The 21,486-nt window shown below is 39.0% G+C and overlaps 2 protein-coding genes across 3 annotated transcripts in view; one reads left to right on the top strand and one right to left on the bottom strand.

The window, feature by feature from the left end:
• LOC104696050 (gamma-aminobutyric acid receptor subunit pi-like) overlaps positions 1 to 12,284 on the bottom strand; it is a 46,989-nt gene extending 34,705 nt beyond the window's left edge. The window contains exons 1-2 of one of the 2 annotated variants that reach the window (XM_010410164.2): positions 12,182 to 12,284; positions 4,086 to 4,174 (exon numbers count right to left, since the gene is read on the bottom strand). In XM_010410164.2, coding sequence (XP_010408466.1) covers positions 4,086 to 4,141 — 56 coding nt within the window. In that variant the 5' untranslated portion in view covers positions 4,142 to 4,174; positions 12,182 to 12,284. Of the gene's footprint in view, positions 1 to 4,085; positions 4,175 to 4,360; positions 4,575 to 12,181 lie in introns of those variants that run through there. The other variant, XM_010410157.4, reaches the window with a different exon arrangement.
• A 2,657-nt stretch (positions 12,285 to 14,941) lies between these two features.
• ENTPD1 (ectonucleoside triphosphate diphosphohydrolase 1) overlaps positions 14,942 to 21,486 on the top strand; it is a 54,486-nt gene continuing 47,941 nt past the window's right edge. Inside the window, exon 1 of the mRNA XM_019293915.3 lies at positions 14,942 to 15,030. Within this exon, the coding sequence (XP_019149460.1) occupies positions 15,024 to 15,030 (7 nt within the window). The 5' untranslated portion in view covers positions 14,942 to 15,023. The remainder of the gene's footprint in view (positions 15,031 to 21,486) is intronic.

Below are 21,486 nucleotides of genomic sequence, written 5' to 3'. Positions count from 1 at the left end.
TAGATGTGGTGTCCACTGGCTTCAAAAGCTGCTATTGCTGTTAATTTTTTTATTCAGCAGACCCTATTGTCACAGAAGTAGCTGTTTTTCATTAGCTGCCTTGTAGCACAAATATCTCAGCTATTTGAATAACCATTTTTTTCCTTTATTTTTTCCTGGATTTTATTTCTATATTGCCAGAGAATGATGTTGTTACTTAAGCATACCCTTGAGTAATGCCAGCATTGAAATAAAGACAGTTTATCCTGTAAGTTTTTTCCTAAAGAAACAAACACAGTCATGTTGAGTTGAGATGTGAATATAAATAAGAAGGCCAGTTTTATGTTGCATTAAAGTTTTAAAATTGGAAATGCATTTGAATGTAATTAATTTCTTAAATACTGGACTTGGAATAGATGTCTGTTAATTACATACAAATTTTAGCTAAGTGTTCAGTGAGCTGCATGAGTTTAATTTCACAGCTTTACTGGATTGTTCTTGAATAAGTTTTACATGTTGTGAAATGTTAAAGGAAAACTTGTTTCTTTTCTACTGCAAGGGTATAACATTGTTCTGCTGATCAGTATGCAATTGCAGAGTGGTCTGGTTCATTATCATTAACTCCTATTTTCTAAAACGTATCTTTAAAAGTTTTATGGAAGTCCTTCCCTTAAATGACCTGTGGTAATTCATAATTTTCCTTATTAACACATGATGTGTAGCCTCTTATCACTGGTCTTTTGAGTTTTATGGTTAAGTAAGCCTGGGAAAGCTGTTGTGCTGTAATTGAGGCTGTGAATTAATGAGGCATGATCCCCTGTGTGCTGTTTGGCCACAAAACCTCAGAGAAGTCCTATCATAGCAAGGCAATTAAGTGAGAGGAACCTGAGGCCTCCTAAACATGAGTGAATGGTGTTACCACCCTGCTAACTTTGGGGGATCCTCAGGGGCAGCTTGTCAATGTTGAAAGATAAGGAACCTACAGAGCTTCTGTGCCTTGAGTGGTTTGGGGTTTCTGTGTTTTAAGGGATGATGCCCTGTTTCCTTTAAAGTGCTCTTTGATTCACATGCTCCACTCACAGCTCAGCCACCATGAGCTCGCAGCTGCACACATGTGCAAAAGATAAAGTAAAAGCTGAGGCTCATTCCACTTATGCATCTGCATCTTCTCATCAATGCATCAAAACATCTCTTTTAACCTATATTTGTGTTAAATATATGTTTTACAGTTAAAGGAAGCTGTATGTTAATACATATTTCCTGATGTGTGCAAAATACCTTGGCATGCATCTAAGCATGGAATTGCCTTGCAACAGGTGTTCCAACTGAGGAGTGAATTGGCTTTTACAGAACAAGACTGTGAGTATATAATTATTTTTCAGCTGAGAATATCTATCTGATCTGGGCTGTCAACATATAATAAATGCTTTAACTCATCAGGTTCAATGCCCTCTGGTTGCTTTTATAAAAGCTGAATTATAATTATTTCTTTTCCTGAGTCATTCTTGTGGCTCAAAAATGGAGAACTTTTGTGGGCTTGGCTAAACTTGAAAGGTACAACAACCGCTTGTTATTTAAGGTACTTTCAAGTTATTGTCTAAACAGAATGGGGTAACTGGAGGGGGAAAAAGGAACATTTGCCCTAAACAGTAGCATATATCACTGATTTAAGCAATAGTACAGTCTAGACACATATAGGAGAATATTTTTTCTGGCTATTTTTTGTCATAAGTTATGTATCATGAAAGAGACAGGAACACCTTAGAACTGCGAGAAGATAAACAAAATGCCAGATGCAGTCTGAACAAGCTCTTGAAACACTCCCCTCAGGAAAACAAGAATAAAAAACGGTTTTTTTCAGGCAATTCACTGGCGGGCAGCAGGCTTACAGATGCAAATAAAGGTGTTATTTCTGGTTTCATACTTGTGCTCAATGATACAGGGTTTTATATGGTCTTTGCAGATAAACTGTAGCAAAACCTACTACATCACTGATTAATTCTCTGCTCTGAAACACAGTACTGTCACCATTGTTTTGTTAAATGGCGAGGTTGAAACTGTAGCATTATGTTACCAGATACAAGAACAAACGGGGGAGTGCTCTAAGTGCTCTTAAGCTCAGCAAAAAAACCAAAACAAACACATTCCACAGAATTTTCTGTCTCTAATGCCTTAAACCCAGGCTAGCATTCTTTATGTTAAAAACACCCTATCTGAAACAAGTGGGAACCCTTCTGCAGACCAAATAGCACACATTTACTTAAGCTGATTCCTGGTAATGATAAATTTGCCTCAATTTTGTCATTACTATTTTAAAGAATAAAAACAACAAACTTCTGGGAAGGCAATCATCCAGGCAACTGCCCAGATATGTGATTGTAATGAAATTTAGTGTTAAGTAAAGTGAAGAAGTGTCATTAGGCAGGGAGAGATAGAAAAGAAAAGAAACAACCTCACAACATTATTGATTGTAAATTATTCAGTAGAAGAAACTCTCTTCACATGCTGGGCAGGGCTTATCCAAGTGAATGTCTAAGGGACCACTTGGCAAGAAATCATGGCCCTTGCTTTGGGTGCACCTTAGCCCTTGGGTTTTGCTTAGAAATATTTCCCTGTTTCAGTGCCAAGCAGGATAGTTGTTGTTTTAAACAGTGCTTTCACAAACCCCTCCTGACTTGTGCACTGGAAAAATGAATTTTTGTACCCAAGCATCATCTTATCTGTGAGAACCAAGGGCCAGAGCTGCTTCTCAGCCTGTCTCTGGATTTGGGTAAAACAGGACCACATCAGCTCAATGTGCACTTGTATCCAAGCACTTGTACAGGAGCTCTATGTGCACATAACCCCCATGGATGCTACTCAGGAATGAAATGCCTGTGCTTCTGGACACTCGCAGCCAGATGAAGCTCTAAGAGGAGTCACAAAGTCTGCCTGATAATAATGAACTGTGTACCACAGGCTGAGCTCCTGGGGGAATTTTGCCTCCTTGTTGCTTAAGTGCTTCTGAAATTGTTGGTCTCTTAGCAGTGTTTTATTATTGCTAAGCCATGAGTCATCCACTTATTATAGTGTGGCAAGTCACAGCTGATGAGGAAGGAAGGTGGAATTAGAACAAATGTGTATTTTGGACAAAGATCTCTTTATAGGACTGGAGAAGGTGGGGGAGGTGGATGCTTTAAACTCACTTTCAGGGGACTGTTCCACCTGTCCCCACTACTAAGAGAAGGCTTTATCTAAATGTGTGCTTGCACACCCACTTGAATTAAAGCTCAGACAAAATCTTATTGTGAGGAATTTACTGCGAGATGAAGTAGGTTAGGCAATTCTAGATAGATAATTCACTCACAGATTTTAAATACTTCAGTTGAAGGTAGTGGTGACGATGTTTAACCTGTCCATGCTTACATTTTCTTATTAGAATTACTTAAAGAATATTTTTCCCCATTTTTATAGAAGGAATATATTTTAAATACTCCATTTCTATGTTTTTTGTCATGGCAGCTGCACTGTTAGAAGGGTTACTTGTAGCCAGAGGGGATAATTTTCACTTTCCAGCTTAACGCAACTCAGATTTCCTAAAGACTTCACGATTTCATAACAGAGAATAAGAAAACAGTGTTTCAAATAGGTAATTCTTCTTAAGATACTCTCCTTTCAGTGTACAACAATGATTTTACTATCTCAAGCTTGTAGTAAATCTAGGTGGACTGTGTGCTTCTGTCCTTGGGCAAGGCACTGTGCTCCAGGCAAGGACTGCGTGCCTGCCTGAATTTTTTAAGCATCTGATACAGTACTCACTCTGTACCCAGTAATCCTTCATTTGAGGGTTCACATGTTTCATAAATTCCATTCTTTTTCTTCCTCATCAATCTTTCCAACTAAAAAAATCTGTTAATCAAGGCAGCTGAGATTCATGAAGCTCAGTCTTCCATTTCTGTTATTAATACCCAGGTTCTTTCATTTTTGTAAGAGGCAAGATTCAAATGTCAAGAGTATTTTACTTTGTTACCAGGTCAGATAAGTTTCTAACTATAAGTAAGTTTATTATAAACCAACTGATATAGTAATATATTGAAGAAATAATATTTTTAGCAAATACTTCTTACCTATAGAGCAGCAATAGGAAAAGGGCTCTGAGACTGCAGCACTTAAGACTGCACATTTTCACAAGTTCTTTCAGAAGTTCTTGTAGCTCCTAAAAAACAAAAAGTGCAGAGGTAATGTTTTACAGCACATATGCATTTTAAACACATGAATTTCCAACACTAAAGATGTTGTGTCTTGAATAACTTCTACTATAAATGTATTAGGAAATATCTACATAGATTAGAAAATCTCAAAACTTGAAAAAAGAGATGGCACCAGGATTAATTTAACTTACCAGCAGAAGCTGCATTCCAGTGTACTACAGCTCTTTCATTTTTGTCACTGTCCTTTAAATACTAGGAAAAGTAATTGCTGTGAAAAAATAATGTATTCTTGTGGAGGAGAATTGCAAACACTGAGTTTTGTCTTTGCTATTCATGCTTGTGAGTAAGTGCATCTCTGGCATATCAGCATCTCTTCTTAAGGAACAACACATGACTCCATCTTAGAACACAGAGCTGTTTAAACACAACCTCTCTGGTACACAAGTAGATCAACACCTCTGATATGTAACTCTGGTAATCTTTTTGGTAATGAGAAAAAATGAAATTATAGGCTTCTATCTATAGCTATTGAAAAAAAAATCCTTTGTATATAAATCATATATAACCATCCACATTCATGAAAATGTTTGGCTGAGGCAAGATGTCTTTTCTGAATGGGACTTTGCTTTTGTCAGTATGATTCACATCCATCATGGTTATTTTAAGGAATCTGTCAGCTCTGTAATCCATTTCTGGATGAGAAGAGTATCAATCTGTAGTGTAATGCAGCCATGCAACAGATCTGAAATGCACAGGCTGTGCACACATCAGAGAATAGAAACCTTATTTGTAAGACTTGCTTCAAAACTAAAAAACCCTACATGTCAGAAACGCTACCTACCCAGGATCTGCAAGACAGCTGTTAAATGTTAATAAAGGCAAATGAAATACTTGTTTTAGGTTTCAGGAAGGGGCAATCAAACATAATATTCTCAGTGTCCAGAATGAGTTTTGCAGGAGTATTTTGCATTTTAATTTCCCACTAAATTGCTTATAGTAAAGAATTTGAAGTTTCACAACCTGAAACTTTGTTTCACTGTTCTTTAGTGACCAATGTAAAATGCCAGCAAGCTTTTTAAAAACCAAAGTAATTTTTCTTTCAGTCTACAGTTCTAGTAAGAGCAAAACTAGTGGTATTTACCTAAATAATTGCCATGTGAGTGGGGTATGACTTTTATGCAACAGTGAAGTGACAAAATAAGTTGTTAATGTCTCCAAAGAAAAAGGAAAGCCATTTTAATGGCTTTTTAAACAAGCAAACATTCTCAACATCCGGGCTACTTTAAGCATACACCAGCCTGGTAAATATTAATGTCAAAATAAATCATACACTCCTCCTGACTCCCACAGAAAATCATGCATGAGACATTAAGAGAGCTGGTAAAAGGGCAAAACAGCACAAAGGAGCAGATGGTGTTGTCAGAACATTGCTCTCTACACGCTGATTCTGTAACACCCCTGGTGCAGATCGTGGGATCTCTTTTGCGTATCTCATTTTGGGTTTGGATGCTTTCTACATTCATTATCTTTATCTCACAGGAAAACACGCTAAAAATAAAAAGCCTCTTACTGACTTTATAAGTACTTCACAAAGCTGCTTTTATATTTAGCTTTTGAATTGCTACTATGAGCTCCTAATATGACTGAAGATCCTTTATAAACAGATTAAGGAAACCTATGGATATTTCTGTACTTGTTTGGGTTCAGTTTTTACTGAAGATGGAGTGGGCTTATTACTGATTTCTTTCTAAGGCAACTGGTTTACTTTCAGTTCTTCACGAATATCCAAGATAGCAATTTTAGGGAGGCTGGGGTGGAGAATTTTGGTCTTTAACACATGAAAGATCAAATCCATCCTACGGTACATATACTTTCATAAGGGAGAAGATCTTTTACTTCTGTATAAGAAATACTAATCAAGAGATCTAATTGCCATGTCAACTGGCTTGCCATCACTGCAAAGGGAAGCTGTATGCCAGCCAAGGATCAGAACTGGGTGACTACTGGAGTCTTAAGCGGTTTCACAGATAATACTTAAGCTGGATATATAAATCTCTGCTGCATGTGTGTACATGCTTGCATGCACACACACATTTTCTCTGCTGCCCCTTTTTTATGGGGCTTACTGAGCTGGTTTGTTCTGCTGAAAAGCCTGCCCCTTGGCATGTTTGCACATCTGGACCTTTCCTGTCACGCATTTCTTTATCAAATACTACACATTCACAGCAGGATTCCTTCCTGCATGCATGTACCTAGGGAACTACTGCTTTTTAAAACTAGTTCAGCAGAACTCATAATATTTTCCTCTCACCCTAGAAAAATAAGCATAACCTGTTTTCTGCATAGAATTTTGAGCCATTTGGTTTAACTAGACAGGGTACATGCTGTCCAAATTATTGTGCGTATATTGATACATCTTGTTCTAAACATTTAATTGAGGTGAAGGTAACAAATCTGCCCCAGTTTCTCATATGACGAGACAACATTTTCCTACTTTTATTCAGATCAGATTAGGACTGTAAAGTGCCATCCAATGTTTTGACATTTCTCATGGGAATTCGGTTATTTATTATCTTCAGCATGACAGGAAAAGTGAATTATGCAAGTTTCACAAACGTTTGAGGCTGAAATGGGGTGAGGCAGACAGCTGGCAGAGGTAGTAGCAATATCTGAAGATTTCACTGGAAGTGAATTTTGTGTGAATGAATTAAAGGATGAGATGCCTATTATGTTGAAGTACCTTATGCACAAGTGGATGCATGGGGAAGACTAGAAATTATTAGATAATACACTTTGTCATATGGCAGTGGCCATATGCTTGAATTCCCATGGCTACTACTGCAGGCATCTAAAACTGTGTGCAGAATTATCTTAAAATAAAAAGCAGATGGTGAGTTTTAGAATATAAACTGAATTAGCATCACAGTTGCATTTTAATTCCACGTCCAAACTGTTGAATGACAGTGCCTTTAAGTGCTTGACTGAAAAGCAGCTGGAAACTCAGGAGGGATTCACCCAGAGTGCCAGAGACATACAGCTGCCTCCCCTGCTCTGGATTCTCTGCCGGCATTGTCCACTAGAATTGCAAAGTAACCAGTGAGCTCATCTGTTCTTGACTTAATCCTCTGTTTGTTAGATTGAAATGAACCAACTGGAGGAGAAACGATGGAAAGCTGGAAACACTAAGGACTTGGTGGGAGAAAGGGAGTGTGTAGATGGAAGGCAGTCACAAGATAAGTTTGGGAAGTGGAGGGGATATACCCCTTGGATCAGTTGTCCCAGCTGTGTCGCCTCCCAGATTCTTTTGCAACCCCAGCCTCCTCGCTGGTGGGGTAGTACAAAAAGCACAAAAGGCCTTGACTCTGTTCAAGCTCTGCTCAGCAGTAACTAAAACATCCCTAAAATATCAACACTTGTGTTCACAGCACAAATCCAAAACACAGCCACATTCTAGCCATTGTGAAGAAAATTTACTCTACTTCAGCCAAAACCACCACAGCTGGGAAAAGTCAAATGCATAAAACAGATTGACAGTAGTCACAGACAAAGCACTTTGTGGAATAAAGTGCCATGATATCTGTATTTGTGTTAATCTGGATGCCTGTCTGTAATAGCTGTACTTTCATGATACTTTGTAACACTTCCTGAAAGAGAAAGAAATGCAAAATTTTCACACATTCAAATATTTTTTCATGTTAGGATTAATACTGCAGAGAGTGCTGCTCGAGTGAAAAGTATTGAGGGATTTTTTTAATGGGGCAAACTAGAAAGAAGGAATAAAACCCACTGGCAGCAAAAATTCAGGTTTAACTGGGGAATTGATGGATGGAAGTGGACAAATGCATGTGTCTGCATCCTGTTATAAGGGGCACCCTCTTACTTGGCTGGCAAAGTGGCTTTTGGCATACCAGCTAGCTTGTTTCTAAACCCTAGGCACATCTGATCTGCCTAGCATGGGCATAAACCATGCAAGTCTCCTTGGGCAAGTAATCAAAGTTAGATTTACTTGGTCCATAGAGAGTAGCTGTCTTGTCATGTTTTCTCTGCAGACAGGCAGTGCAGGGGCCATCTGTTATGACAGTATTATGTCAGCAATTGAATGGCTGTTAGGTCTCTACTGCTGCTATATCTCTCAACAGTTCAAAGTGAAACACTGGATTCCAGTTATACAATGATCTGATCAATACAGTTGTCACGTGTGCCAGGTAAGAGAAGTGTCATTTTTCTCAATGAAAAGCTTGGGAAGTTGCTCCAGTCTGAGAGCATCTTCTCAAGTTCTGTACTCTGAATTGTTTTTGTCAAAGATACCTTTCAACAACATAAGGTCATACTCTTAAAAAAAGTAGAATGAACTTAAGATTCACCAAAAATGAAAATTGCTTCTCTGCAAAACAAGCTGTAATTGAAACTTCATAATTGGAAATTGTTTATATAGGTATAGGCATTACATGAGAATCTTTAAAGTTATCCCAAATAAATCTGTATGACAAATACATTTATTTTTAAAAAAATGAGCATAGCATGCATGATTTCAGACTGTATCAGCAACAACTCAGGGATTTACTTCAATGTCCCAAATAATGGACAAGTTAACATGTAAAATCACTGTCCTCAAAATACACGGAAGGTTGGAATTGAAGTCAAACAAATCTATTGTTGCAGCCTTTAAAATTTTTTTCAGTATCAGCACTTCTAGCCACCAAAGGAGTAGGGACTAGCAGTATGTTGCTAATACTTACATAATTAAGTACATGAGAGACATTTGGTGCCCTGGATTGAGGGCACCAAATTATTTCTCACCAAGTTCCCTGTATTATCAATTTTATGAACCTCAAAGCCTTAGAGTAAGTTACATAACCTATGATAGGATTATTTTATACATTTATCTGTTGTTTTCACTCTGTGTACTTTAAATACAGTACATATTGTGGATTAACTGGGAAATAACTGGCAGAGATACTGTTAACATTATACAGTTTTCCTGGAAAATTAATTTCAGATTTCTAACAAATGGGTGCTTAGGATGACAATACAATTCTAGGAGTTAACTTCATGGAGCAAGTGCCAGATGTCCTGCTTCCAACCAGCACAACACTGAACTGAAAGGTTTCAACAATGCACAGAAATGGTTGTAGTAATAAACATTCAGAGAACAGGTTTTAAGAAATTAATGTGTTCATGTGACTGCTTAAATGTAGTGCCCATTACAAGCTCTGCTTATATCTACTGGGAAACCCACAGAAAATATGCCACACAGGCTATTTCCTAGTTTTAAAAGGTAGACAATTAAGTAACTTATCTTCCCCTTGTTCCTAAATATGATTTTAGATAGCTGACACTCAGTAGTCTGGCATATTAGTGGTGTTTGAGTCATGGCTGATGATTACTGCCATTTGTAATTACCCAAACAAATCAGAAGTTTATGGGGTTATAAATGGTTGGGTTTATGTGCATACAGACTCTTTTTAAATTTTTTGCTCTGTACAGCACAGTTCTGCTATCTGGGCAGCTGGACCTCTACATAAATCTGCAAATGTTTGGGTCCTCTTGTACCAAAATACAGGTCTCTCAAATCTGAGACCTCTACTGGCTTCTTAAGGTGTTTGTCAACACTCCAAGGTCCTCCCGCACCCACTCCCACAGACAAGTGTGGATTACCTTCTGCCACACCAGTTTTACAGTCACAACTCACAGCCCACCCACCTGGCTTCAAGAGGGCATGAGGCTCAGGTTTTGTGCAATTTAAAGAATGAATGAGTTTGAGTTGGGTCAGAGGGGCAGGGAACTTTCAGAGGCTGCAGATGATGAATGAACCCCCAAAGGCACCTTTGCAAAGGTTTCAACTGTGCAGGAAGGTGCACACAGCCGTAGTGTGGCAAACACTGATGGCTTGGGTGGTCTCCCATCGACCATGTGAGACCTGACGGATGCCTGGGGGAGCACTTCAGGTCACCAGATTTCCAAAGGGCACCCACAAATGTAGGCTGAAGGAAGACAGAGTGCTCCTGCAGCACTGATACCTCCACTACTCACACAGACCAGGATAATGTGATTTTATCACCTACAGCAAAATGGAGACAGTTTTGTTTGGGCACTATCAGACTAGATATGATTAAGCTAAATAGTTGAAAATCCAGAAAGTTGGACAGGATATGCTGGTTCAGATTAAGAAAATAACAACTTGATTTGGAAAGACAAATGAAATCCTGCCTTTGTTATGCCAGTTTAAACTCCTGTTCCTTATCAAAGTTAGCAGATCTAGAATCTTCTAGCCCTTAACCTGGAGGAGAGTCTCCCCACATAGACCCTGGTGACTGTGAGGTTTGCTCAGCATTCTCATATTGTAGAGCCTATCCAGGAGCCAGCTAATGTTCCTGCAGCTTCCCTCATGCAGCCTCTGGCCTGGGAGAATGAGCGTCATGTCACTCTGTCTCTGAACAGACCTTGGAGGCTATGAGGGAAAAATAAGAGCCCTGCAGTAGCAGATTAGGGTCAGTCATATCCATCTTCTCTCCCTGCTGAATTTTGTGCAATGTGCTTTTGAGATTTATGACAGAGAACAGCCCCTTGGTGTGCAATTAATTTTGTTTCCAGTTGCAAATTCTTGTTAGTTTGGGGGCAAAGGGGAAGAAGGAAGGGAATATACCCTAGAGATGCACCTTTTTTTCAATTCAAGTTATGAATTTGAATCATAGACTTTTCTGGGTTTGATTTTTGCTATGCATATCTGAAACCTTCCAGAGAAGACTTTATTCATCTTCGTCACCAAATATCTACTTCTCAGTTTGGGTCCAAGGTCTTAGACTCAAATTCCTCAGTGAATTGCTAAGTGTCCCATAACCAGGAGATTTACAAACTAACCATTCTGAGCAGCGCAACAAGATGAAGACTGGGAGAAAATCGGTTTTCAAAGCACTTCAGGTTTTTTAAAAATCTACAAAGCTTTTGTATTCAAAATTAACTGTAGAAATCAATATACTTAAAATTACTCAGTAGAATTACATATTTTAGCAAATAATAATCACAGGATAAAATGCATTTAATTGTACAACCATACAAAAATGTGAATGTTGTCCAAGTTGAGTGTCCTGGGCTCAGCTGCAAGCTTTTGTACCTCCTAAGGTTGAAGTCAGAGGAGTTATTCCAACTGAGATGTGGAGCTCAGCTCAAAGTCATCAGGAATTTGTTCTGAGGGAAATCACACGAGGGGCTTTGAAAGCAAGAGGCATTTTTCCTATAAAATATGTGTTTCCAATTTTTTCCACAGTTACCGCCTGGGAAGATTAGTTAAATCTGTAAGTGCGTGCCTGCTGCAGGATCTTCCTTTTCCTTCAGCACAAACTGCTTTAGCTTTATTCTATGACAGGTCATTAGAATTACCTGGAGTGTTCATGATGGCAAGCAACCTTTAAGAATCCTGTTTACGAAGTTTGAATAGACATTGAAAGTGAGTATATAGGAATTTGGTTTTGTTTTAAGAATTAGGAAAAAAGAGCTTCCTAGAGAAATAATATGCTTTCATTAAATTCAAATATTCCCTTTCTTCATTACTCAGTGCTCAACAACAGGTTTAATCAATGTGATTTACTTTAAATTTTGTACACTGTTTTAAGTACTAGCACATTGTTCATCTATGTATTCATTTGAGGTGAGATGCAGATTTGATGGGGAATTGGAGGGAAAAATGGGAGCTGGCTCTTACATTATCTTTCTTTGAGAAGTTTCTCCATCTGCCACTCACTGCTTTTAAAAGCAAGGTTTTGCAGCCTTCGAAGGGAGGCACTCACCTCTTCGCTTTGATTTATTAATTGAAATTTGAGTTATTCTGGGTTATTTTAATCCAGCAGAATAATGATACCTCAGAAATGAAATACTAATTTTTTTTTTTTTTTTTTTTTTTAAATTACGAAGACAGCAGAGCGGAGGGGGAGGGATGAGAAGGGAGGGAGAGAGCGGTGCAGGGCCAGTCCCGGCGGGAGGGTGCCGCGATCCCCGGGGCCGGCGCGCCTTACCTGGAGCCGCGGCCCCGCGGCGGAGGCAGCTCCGAGCAGCCTGGCAGCCGGCCGAGCTCTGCGCCCGCCGCGCCGCGGGTTCGAGCCCGCCCCCGGCCGGGCGTGGGCGGCACAGGGAGAGAGATGTCCCCCTGTTATTGCTCGCTTAAGCCCCCATAGGAGCCTTTAAGCGTTGCCCCTTCCTTGCCACTCCTCCTTTGCTTAATCTCGCTTACACCCCTTTTCAGTTTCAAGCGTGTTCGGGGGAAAGGATGCTAGACAGAGAAGTGGCGAGGGATCCCTGTCAGACAAAAGTCGGGGCAACCCTTCCCATGGCTTCTTTTTCTGCCATGCCCCTGTAACAGAGCTTGCATGAAACTTTCTGCCGATTGCCTCTGTTTTTTCCTTCTTGCAATTGTCACATCCCAGCTACCCCGGGTAGAAGCTTCCATCCTTGTTCTCTACTTGATGTGGAAATGTTCTGGGTGCCTGTAGGTAACATTGTTCAAGCCTTTCCAGAAATGAAAAGTGTTAGTTTTGCAGATGTTGCTTTCCTGTCTGACCTCTCCATTCCGGAGCTGTTGGCAGTTTTCAGAGAGAAGAAAGTACCACTTTCTATGGGAAAGCACCATTCCACAAAAGATAAAGGAAACCACGTAGGCAATGTGATTACCAATAAAGGTCACGTTAGGAAAAACAGCTTCAGACAAAATTTAAGATCTGCTGTCAGAAATTATTTCCTGTGGCTAGAATATTGTGGATGGGGGGATACACAGGAACACACCTGTGATGCTGCCACCAGTAGTAAAATATGGTGGTACTGGTGCAAGCTGTGAAGGAGAGGAAAGAAGATGATTTTGACTATTTCAGTTTCAACTCCTGGTGTTGTTTTTTGGGATTAAAAAGTTGATAACTTTTGAGGAAGGTAAAGGCTGAAAGGTCTCAATCCTGTATCTTCTAACAGGTTTTCTTCTTAGAAGATTCTAGTTTCAGTTCATGTCAGAAGTAAGCATATATTTTTGCTTTTTCACAGAATTATAGAATTCTTTTGGTTGGGAAAGACCTTTAAACATCATCAAGTCCAACCCCGTGCCCTGGGCAGGGACACCATCTGCTGTATCTGGCTGCTCAGAGCCCCGTCCAGCCTGGCCTTGAACACTTCCACGGATAGGGCATCCACTGCCACTCTGGGCAACCTGTGCCAGTGTATCACTACTTCCACAAAAATGTCTTCTTTATCTAGCCTGAATCAACCTCCTTTTAGTTAAAAACCTTCGCCCCTTTTTCTTAACTTTATCTTAAACCTAGTTACAGACATGTTGTCCTCAGAGGCTATTTGATACCATGTACCTGCTGTGACTACATTGGAAGCTCCCCCCAGGTTATAAAAGATGGGAAGATCTGATACTCAGACTAGGAGAGGAAAAACACATCTCTCCATGGCAAAAAATGGAGCAGATTTCTCTACTGCTGTTTGCCTTTCTATTGTTATTGCTAAAGCTCTTAGTTGGTACTGCATCTGTAGGCAGGGGAAATTAAAAAAATGTAAAAACCATTCTTTCCCGCACATGTTGAATGTTGATCCAATTATAAGTCAAGAATATGTGCTGAGTGTGCCTGCTCTGGCATACTTCCCCTCATATCTCATTTGAACAGTCTGTCTAACTGCATAAAGTATGTAGTGTTTATCTTTCATTCATCGGTCAAGCAGAAAGAATCTTGAAACCCAGTGGAAAAAAAAATCCCTGGCTGTTTCTATTGCAGAACAGCTGTAAGTGGGAGAATCAGCAAGTTTGGTCTCATGTGGCCTTTCATAGCAATAGAACTAAGAAAACAGCTTTAAAGACAATTCTATAAGCAACTGGCATAGAACCAATGCTGATTGCTATTCTCAGTGGAACTCCAAGCACAAGTTTATCTAATGCACAATATCAGAAATTCTCAAATTTCTAGGGATCTCTTTCTACCTACTTCTTAAAAACATATTTCAAGTTCTCACTAATTGCAAGTCATAATTTAAATAGAATGAAAATATTCTGTTTGAAAACTCAAAGCATCAATGTGCTGTTGCCTGTTTCAGTTCACAGTGCCCAACTGAAAAACTCTAAATTCCCACTTTAAGATATAATTTTTCAGCACCTGTCTGCATTTTAAGGTTCTAAGGCAGCTGTGATGCATTTGAAAGTCTGGGGCAGGGCACATTCTTCATACCAGAGCCCTGAGCAGAAGTGGTCACTGGGATTTCAGATCACCTGAAGCAGCACCTGGTTTGTGGCTGCTGGAGACAAGCAAGTAAATGACAGCACTCAAAATTAATTGCTGTGGCCTGTAATATTAAGGCTGTCAGCAAAACCTATTAATATAAAACTAAAACTTATGCTGGTTTGTTGTAAAGCTCATACTGGTCCTTCAGAGTGCCTATGGTTCTCTGTTTATTAATTTTCTGCTGGTGCTGTTGCAGCCTCATCAAGGGGCGTTCCAGTTCAGGAGCAACTGGCTGGTATGTCTGTCCCCATGCACAAACCTGCCCTGTCGCCTCAAGAGTCAGCTCCTGGAAGCCCTTGTCCCCTTTGTGCTCCCGGCAGCAGTGGGACCTCTGAGGCACCAAACCCACCTCCTGCCCTTAAGCTACTCCCAGAAGGGGACGGCTCAATTATTAACCCAAAGCTTGGGTCTTTGAATAGAGCTATTCATCAGCTGGGAAAATCAGCTGACTTCATCCTCAGGCTGGTAAAGAGTAATGAAATTGTTTCAGAGAACAGCTTGCAGAAAAGACTCCTTGAACATAAAAATCTAGATGCCCACAGTAGGAAATCACTTAACTCCTCTGTGCGCTTAGTCCTCTGCATCCATATTGGAGCCCATGTTGGGTAAGTTGGGGGTTTTTAGTAGATTTTCCTCACAGTTTGTAACCTCAGGGGGTGGTTGTAACATTCACAGCACTGATTAAACAACATTGGAATCTGTAATGGCTTTCAGCAACTGTGATGCCAAGAATAATACAAAACACATTGAGCTTTTGGTATTCCAGAGATTCCTGGACGTATGTTAAATTCTGGTCCTCAGTCCGGGTGCCAGATTTTTTTGATGCTTGAATTGCTTGTCCAATAACACATAACCCTTATAAATAAGCCAAAATTAGCACTAACACCTAAATATTATATTGATACATAAAATGGAATGCCTCATAAATCAAAATGTCCCCATTTTTAACTTGACTACATTGACACTTAGTGGATATTATTTTGGACGTATTAAAGTAATTGAAAATGCTTGGAATGCTGACCAAATGAGTACTGAATAAATGCAGTATTGAGTGAGGACCTGAAAATTAGACCAAATAATACAATATATATCTAAGCAAAATGCAAAGGAAGAGTGAGGAAACACCCACAGCTCTATTGTACTTATTTAAATGTTCCCATTTTAATGAGGTAACAGGTAACACTAATGTCTAGGACTTTCAAAATCCACTAATAGTAGAGCATTGATTTGAAATTAAATAACAATTATATTTCAGTGTTCTGTGTCCCAGAGGATGTAATGGAAAGAGTGATACTAACACTATAAAATGTGTTCCACCTTTAGAATTCTTTAGGAAATAAAGCTTTCTGATTATTATAAACTATGTGTGAAGTAGATGATGAATCAATTAGCATTCTAATACAAGGTCTACTTTCTAATAGAAATGTTTGTCATTGAAAGTCTGCATTCTCATACTGAATGAATAGTTGCATTTTAAATTATGATAATAATACTCAGTGACCTGGGGGCTACATACTCTGCAGCTCTTACAGATTATTTGAGTGGAAAATAATGAGGATATAAAACGGCTCAAATTTAAGGTTCATACCTTTCCTTTTTGTATCTTGGTGTCCAGTCACACAACAAAACCTTTAAATATTACCTGTATCAGGAGTCACACATAAAACATAATCATTTTTTATTAAGTATTTCATGTTTTGGTTTTGGTTTAGACCCATCTTGGACTGAAATTTTTTCACCTCTTGATAAGCCTTTACTTGTCAAGTGAACTTCCTTTCTTATTTCACTACTTGCTGCTTTTATCATTAATTAATTATTTTAATGTTCATCTGACATCTTGTAGGATTACTCATGCCAAAATCAAAGCATATTCTTGTTGAAACCGGGGTCTCCTGCCCTACCTCAATCTGAGCACTCTGGCTGTGTTACCTCAAGAGTCACTGTTTGTTACAGCAGCCAGGCTGCACCTTTAACCTGAACATCTTCAGCTCAGACTGTGCTCAAGGCACTGCTAACCTTTATCTTCCCATGTGGTGATAAAGCACTTTGGGATGAAACCTTCCTGGGAGCAAGGCACCTTCACCTGAAAACACTGTTTCTTTAGAGGTTGTTTTGAGAAGCACATATTTTTAGTTTTACCACTTGTCAGTTTATTCACAGCAGCACGGCTGCATTTGTCAGAGCTTTGTTAGCTCTTGCTACACTATTGAATATGTCCAGGCACTGCCTCTAATGAAGCACTTTTGTTCCCATTATGCCTGGAATAATGTCAATACTCAAGAATTAGATTAAATGAATGAGAGAGCTGAGATGAAGACAGTGGATTTGATTATCTCAGGTAATTGATTTTCTTTGCATGATGCTGTCAATGTCTGAAAGGCCAGCTGGATTAACTGTCAAGAATGGGCAGGCTCGTGCTAGTCCTGCACCATGTACAATTTTCCAGTTTATTTTCAGGACAGTAGAAATGTGTAAGCCTATGGCTGGGATGTATCCTGCTGTTTTAAAAGAACTTGGTTTGATGGGATTTGCGTTTGGTTTTTTTGCTCACCTGAAATGCTTACTTTTCACCATGTTCAGCTATCAATACAAAAAAGCCTTCCAGAAGTGAGCTACTGAGACACCAAGAAGCAGTTTGGACCATGTCCATTGCCACAGGGAGCTGTACAGACATTAATGATGTGTTGTGAGAGTATCACATGTGGGTATTACATGGGGTAAGAAAAATACACTGGGTATAGTTAGCAAGCCCCAGTTCTAAGCAGGACCAGGAAAAGCTGTGAGGCACCAAGGTCCCTCTAACTGCCCGGACAAACACATTTGAGTTGCTGTTGTGTAGTGCTGGAGACAAACCTGAAATGCTGGGAGAAGGCTGACTTGTTTTCCTCAAAGAGAATCTGGTGTGGTGACTGAACCTTTCCCATATTTCCTCATGAACAAAGTGGTTCTTGGGAAAGTGCCACTTTCTCCGGTCCATGTTCAGTTTGCCTGAAGATGCCACCAGTGTTCATGAATGTAATGATCATCTTTTCATCATCAACTCTGCCATATGTTAATTCTTACAGCTTCAGTATATCCAGTTTTGTTTCTTAAGCCTTACCTGCTGTGTCATCTGAGCAAGACTAAAGTAATTGATGACATAATACTAAAACTCTGCTTTGACAGAAAAGACGATTTTTCTAGCCCAAATGGAATTGTGCTGTGCTGTGAACGTGTACCACATGGCTACATCTGTTTATGGTTAGTTTGTTCTGCTGTTCTCTATATCAATATATTACATGACATTAGAGAGACAAAGCTTAGAGAGATGTTGTAAAACAGACAAACAAATCTATTTTGTTTGTAAAAAGAAATAACTTATTCTGTTTCTTTGTGGAATTTTAAACACTACATTTTTTACGCAAGAGAGTTTCTGCTATTAATGTACTCTTAACAGTTTTCAAAGCTTACTGAAGAAATTATGACAAAATCATTTTGTAGTTGGCTGTGCACTACCCCACAATCTAACTCCTACTTGTACTAAATGTGGGCTACAGTAGTAGCAGTGCTATTCGTTAAGGTTATCAGCTACTTATAAACTAAAAAAAAAAAATTGCCAATATTTCTTTTAAATTTAGGTGTAAACATGGAGAAAGTATTTCTACCAGGCACTTGTCAGGCTTTCACTAACTGTAAAATTATGCAAGGAGAATAATAGCAAGAGATAACAGTCTCTTACATGGCACCTAAATTAAGATGTCTTAAATTTATCCAATTAAAATGTAATATCCACTTCTGTCTGCCTTAAGAATATACTGTGTATAAACATCATCATGTAGAAATATTAACCCATAAGTATTTTCACCATAATCTGGTGAAGTTAAAACTTCTGCAAGCTCATTCTCAGTACATGATGACAATTTGTGATTGGAAATACCTCTTTGTAAGGCTGTCATATGTGAGGAAAATTTTACAGTAAAAAAAGAATTCTTACTCTGAGTAACTAGGCACTCAATATAAGCTAAGTGGCCTTTCCTGGAAGTATTACAAGGGGAAATTGGAAGTATCTGGGCAAAGTTAGTGATGTGCATTTTCTAGTGGCTGCCTCAGCAGTCCTTCAGAGGACACAAGCCATGTACTCAGCATTAAATGCCTCCTATAGTTTGCAGTAGGCAGGAGGATGTAGTCCAGGCAGGGTTGGAGAAATCCAACAGTGGCAAAAATCTCAGATCCCTATAAAGAAATGGGTATCCTGATGTTCTGGCCCTCCTCAGGCTGACTCTTGTGTAAAGGGTGGAGATCATGTATCTCAATGCCTGTGATTTTGACTTTGGAATTGCAGATTGGCAAGAGAATGAAATAAATACAGAATATAGAACCAGGTTTCCAGGCCTAAGCCTAAATATCCATGTCCTAAAGACTTCACAAGGGGCTGAGAATGCTATCATACCTTAACGTATCTGCAGTGTGGGTCATGACAAAGATTTTCTCATGTTCCTACTGAAGTCAGAAGTAAAATTCTAATCTGTGCAAGACCAGACCTTATTTTACAGAAAAAAAACCCTGTCATCTACATTATTCTGGGCACTAAAAAGTTTTAAATTTCAAAAAGACCATGTGAGAAGTGTGTGGTGATGCTTAAATCATTTTTCATTTTCCACAGGAGTGCATGGGAGTTGTTCTAATTCAGAAGATATAATATAATCTTTCTGATCTATTGAACTAGAAGAAAAAATAAATCTGAGAACAGAGATGCCAAAGGCAGTTCAAGAAGTTATAGATATATATGACATGAAAATCTCCTAGCAAAAGTTAATGCAAGTCAACATTGACAGGGGTCTCAAATGCCACATTGATTCAAAATCACACAGTGACTGATGAAATGGGAATGAATGTCTCTTTTAATGAACTCAGCAAAGAACTTTGTTCAAATGGTCCTTGCAAGTGAAGTTCTGAGGCTCAGAGCCTCATAAACCTACTGGGTTTTTTAAGTGTGTGTATGTCTAGAGTAGTCCAAATGCTAATTTTCCTTATTTTGTTTTTCTTGTTGCTCTTATAGCACTGATGCTGCCCTGCATTCTTCTCTTCTGTTCTTCAGATGTATTATACTGAAGTCTTGATATTTAGGCTAGAAATCATCCTTTAATACTTGAAGATATGCAATTGTTAATTTCCTGGTCTGATTTGTGTTACTTTATGATCAAGCAGAGTAATAAAGTTGTATATAGTCATTTTACAATTTAATTATCAGGCCAGAGGAATGCTATGGCTCTGCATTGAAGGAGAAGCCTGGAAATCCAATGTAGTTGGGCAAAATATTCTACCCTTGGCTCTGGGCTGACAGTAAAGAGTCGGAAAATAAGAATTGCCTCTCATATTTTACTTACAAGGAACACGATTGTGAGAACCCAGTTCCTGTATTTGGCCCATGGCTGTTATATCTGGTGTCTAAAAAGATGTCTGGGCTGATGCTTTTTCCTGTGACTGAACTATCATCAACTATCAACTGTTTAAGGGCCAGAGCAGGTTTGGGATTCTGCCTTTCTTCTGGGGCAAAGGTAGCTCATCTGATCTACGCTAAAGCGTATGTTCTCTTTCTATGTTTGTGTGAAAATTTGGTCAATTCAATATATTTGAGAGTAATTATCAAACCTGAGGCAAATTAATGAATGCCCCAAAACCTCAAGAAAAATTAGGTGGGAGCTAATAGATATTAGCAGTTAGATAACCTTATTTCCTTAAGCAAGTTGATTGAAAACAACTTTAAAGCTGCAGAAATAATAAATTTCAACGGTGAAACAGGAGTTAAGGTTTTTTCAGCTGTGTAATGGCAGTGTGATTGCACAATGTCTAGAATTAAGTGTGATTACTTGAATAGCAAAACTTCTGATATTTTTGAAGAAGCATTAGGTTTATCTCTGAAGTAAAAGAAGTCTTCAGGAATTTTATTAAAAATGCAAACAAAGAGAAAGTTATCACTCCTTGTACAGCTAGAATTTAAAAGAAGGGTAACTTTTTGAATTCTAGAAAAACCATTCTGCAATAGATGTTCTTCTATAGTTTAGTTATTAAAATATATATCAATATTAAAATATATCTATTGCAGGGTTTGATCTTTACAGATGTTGGGACATATTTAAGTGAATGAGAAATCACGGGTGATTCCAAGATGAATAATTAAAACTTGTGTCTGCTGAACTGCTTTGAGCGTTATCGTAAAAGTAAGATTATCTATAACATTTAAAGCATAAATGATAAGAACTCCTAAAATGTCCCTTTTGTCAGCAGAACATCTAGTGCAATGTTTTAGTATCAAATACGTACTGACCAAAATTGGTTTTCTTGAATATATGTGTATCCATATGTTTATAAAGTGGGAAAAGAGGAATCATTCAGTTCTGACTTACTTTCAATCCCTGTGTATCTACGAATAACACATATCATGTTTGTTAGTAATTCGGACTGCTTACTGCTGTAGTTGCTCATCAGTTCCTCTGTGCCTATTGTCTTTCCACACTCAAGAGGAGCACGTGGAGAGCATGGCAAACTTTCCTGGTGCCGGTACTTCACGTTTTCATTTCCTAACAAGAAGTCCTGTTCATGGCAGTGAACATCATAGTTGATGTGAGATGCAATTACTACTCACTGAAAGCAAATTAAAATTCCTTTGCGCCTTCTCTTTTGGAAGGGGTTTGTGTTGAGGACGATACTTTGTTCCTGCAGAGGGTGGCAGTGCGGTACCATCCTCGAACTCCGGGAACCCCTCTGCTGCTCCAGCAGCCTCCTGACTTTGGAGGGCAAACGTGCATCGTCCTGCGCTGTCCCAGCCCGGGACCGGGGCTCTCTCTCCTTGCAGACCGATGTAAGAAGGCCTGACGCAGGTGAGGTGCATGCAGCAGGATCTGTAAATCACCATTAAAAAAAAAAAAGTTTTTAACGAAACATTGGCCAAGGCAGATAGTGGGGGCATTTTCATTACCAGAATGGTCATTCCCACCCCAGAAAAATATCGGCTGTGTTCGTTTGTAAAGAAAGTGCCTTTCCTGTGGAGCTAGTGGAAAGAAGGGTGTTGCTGACTCGGT

The sequence above is a fragment of the Corvus cornix genome, chromosome 6, assembly GCF_000738735.6.
Source record: "Corvus cornix cornix isolate S_Up_H32 chromosome 6, ASM73873v5, whole genome shotgun sequence".
Classification (NCBI taxonomy): Eukaryota; Metazoa; Chordata; class Aves; order Passeriformes; family Corvidae; genus Corvus; species Corvus cornix.
Note: the sequence above shows the minus strand (reverse complement) of the source record. Positions and strands in the feature narration are given on the sequence as shown.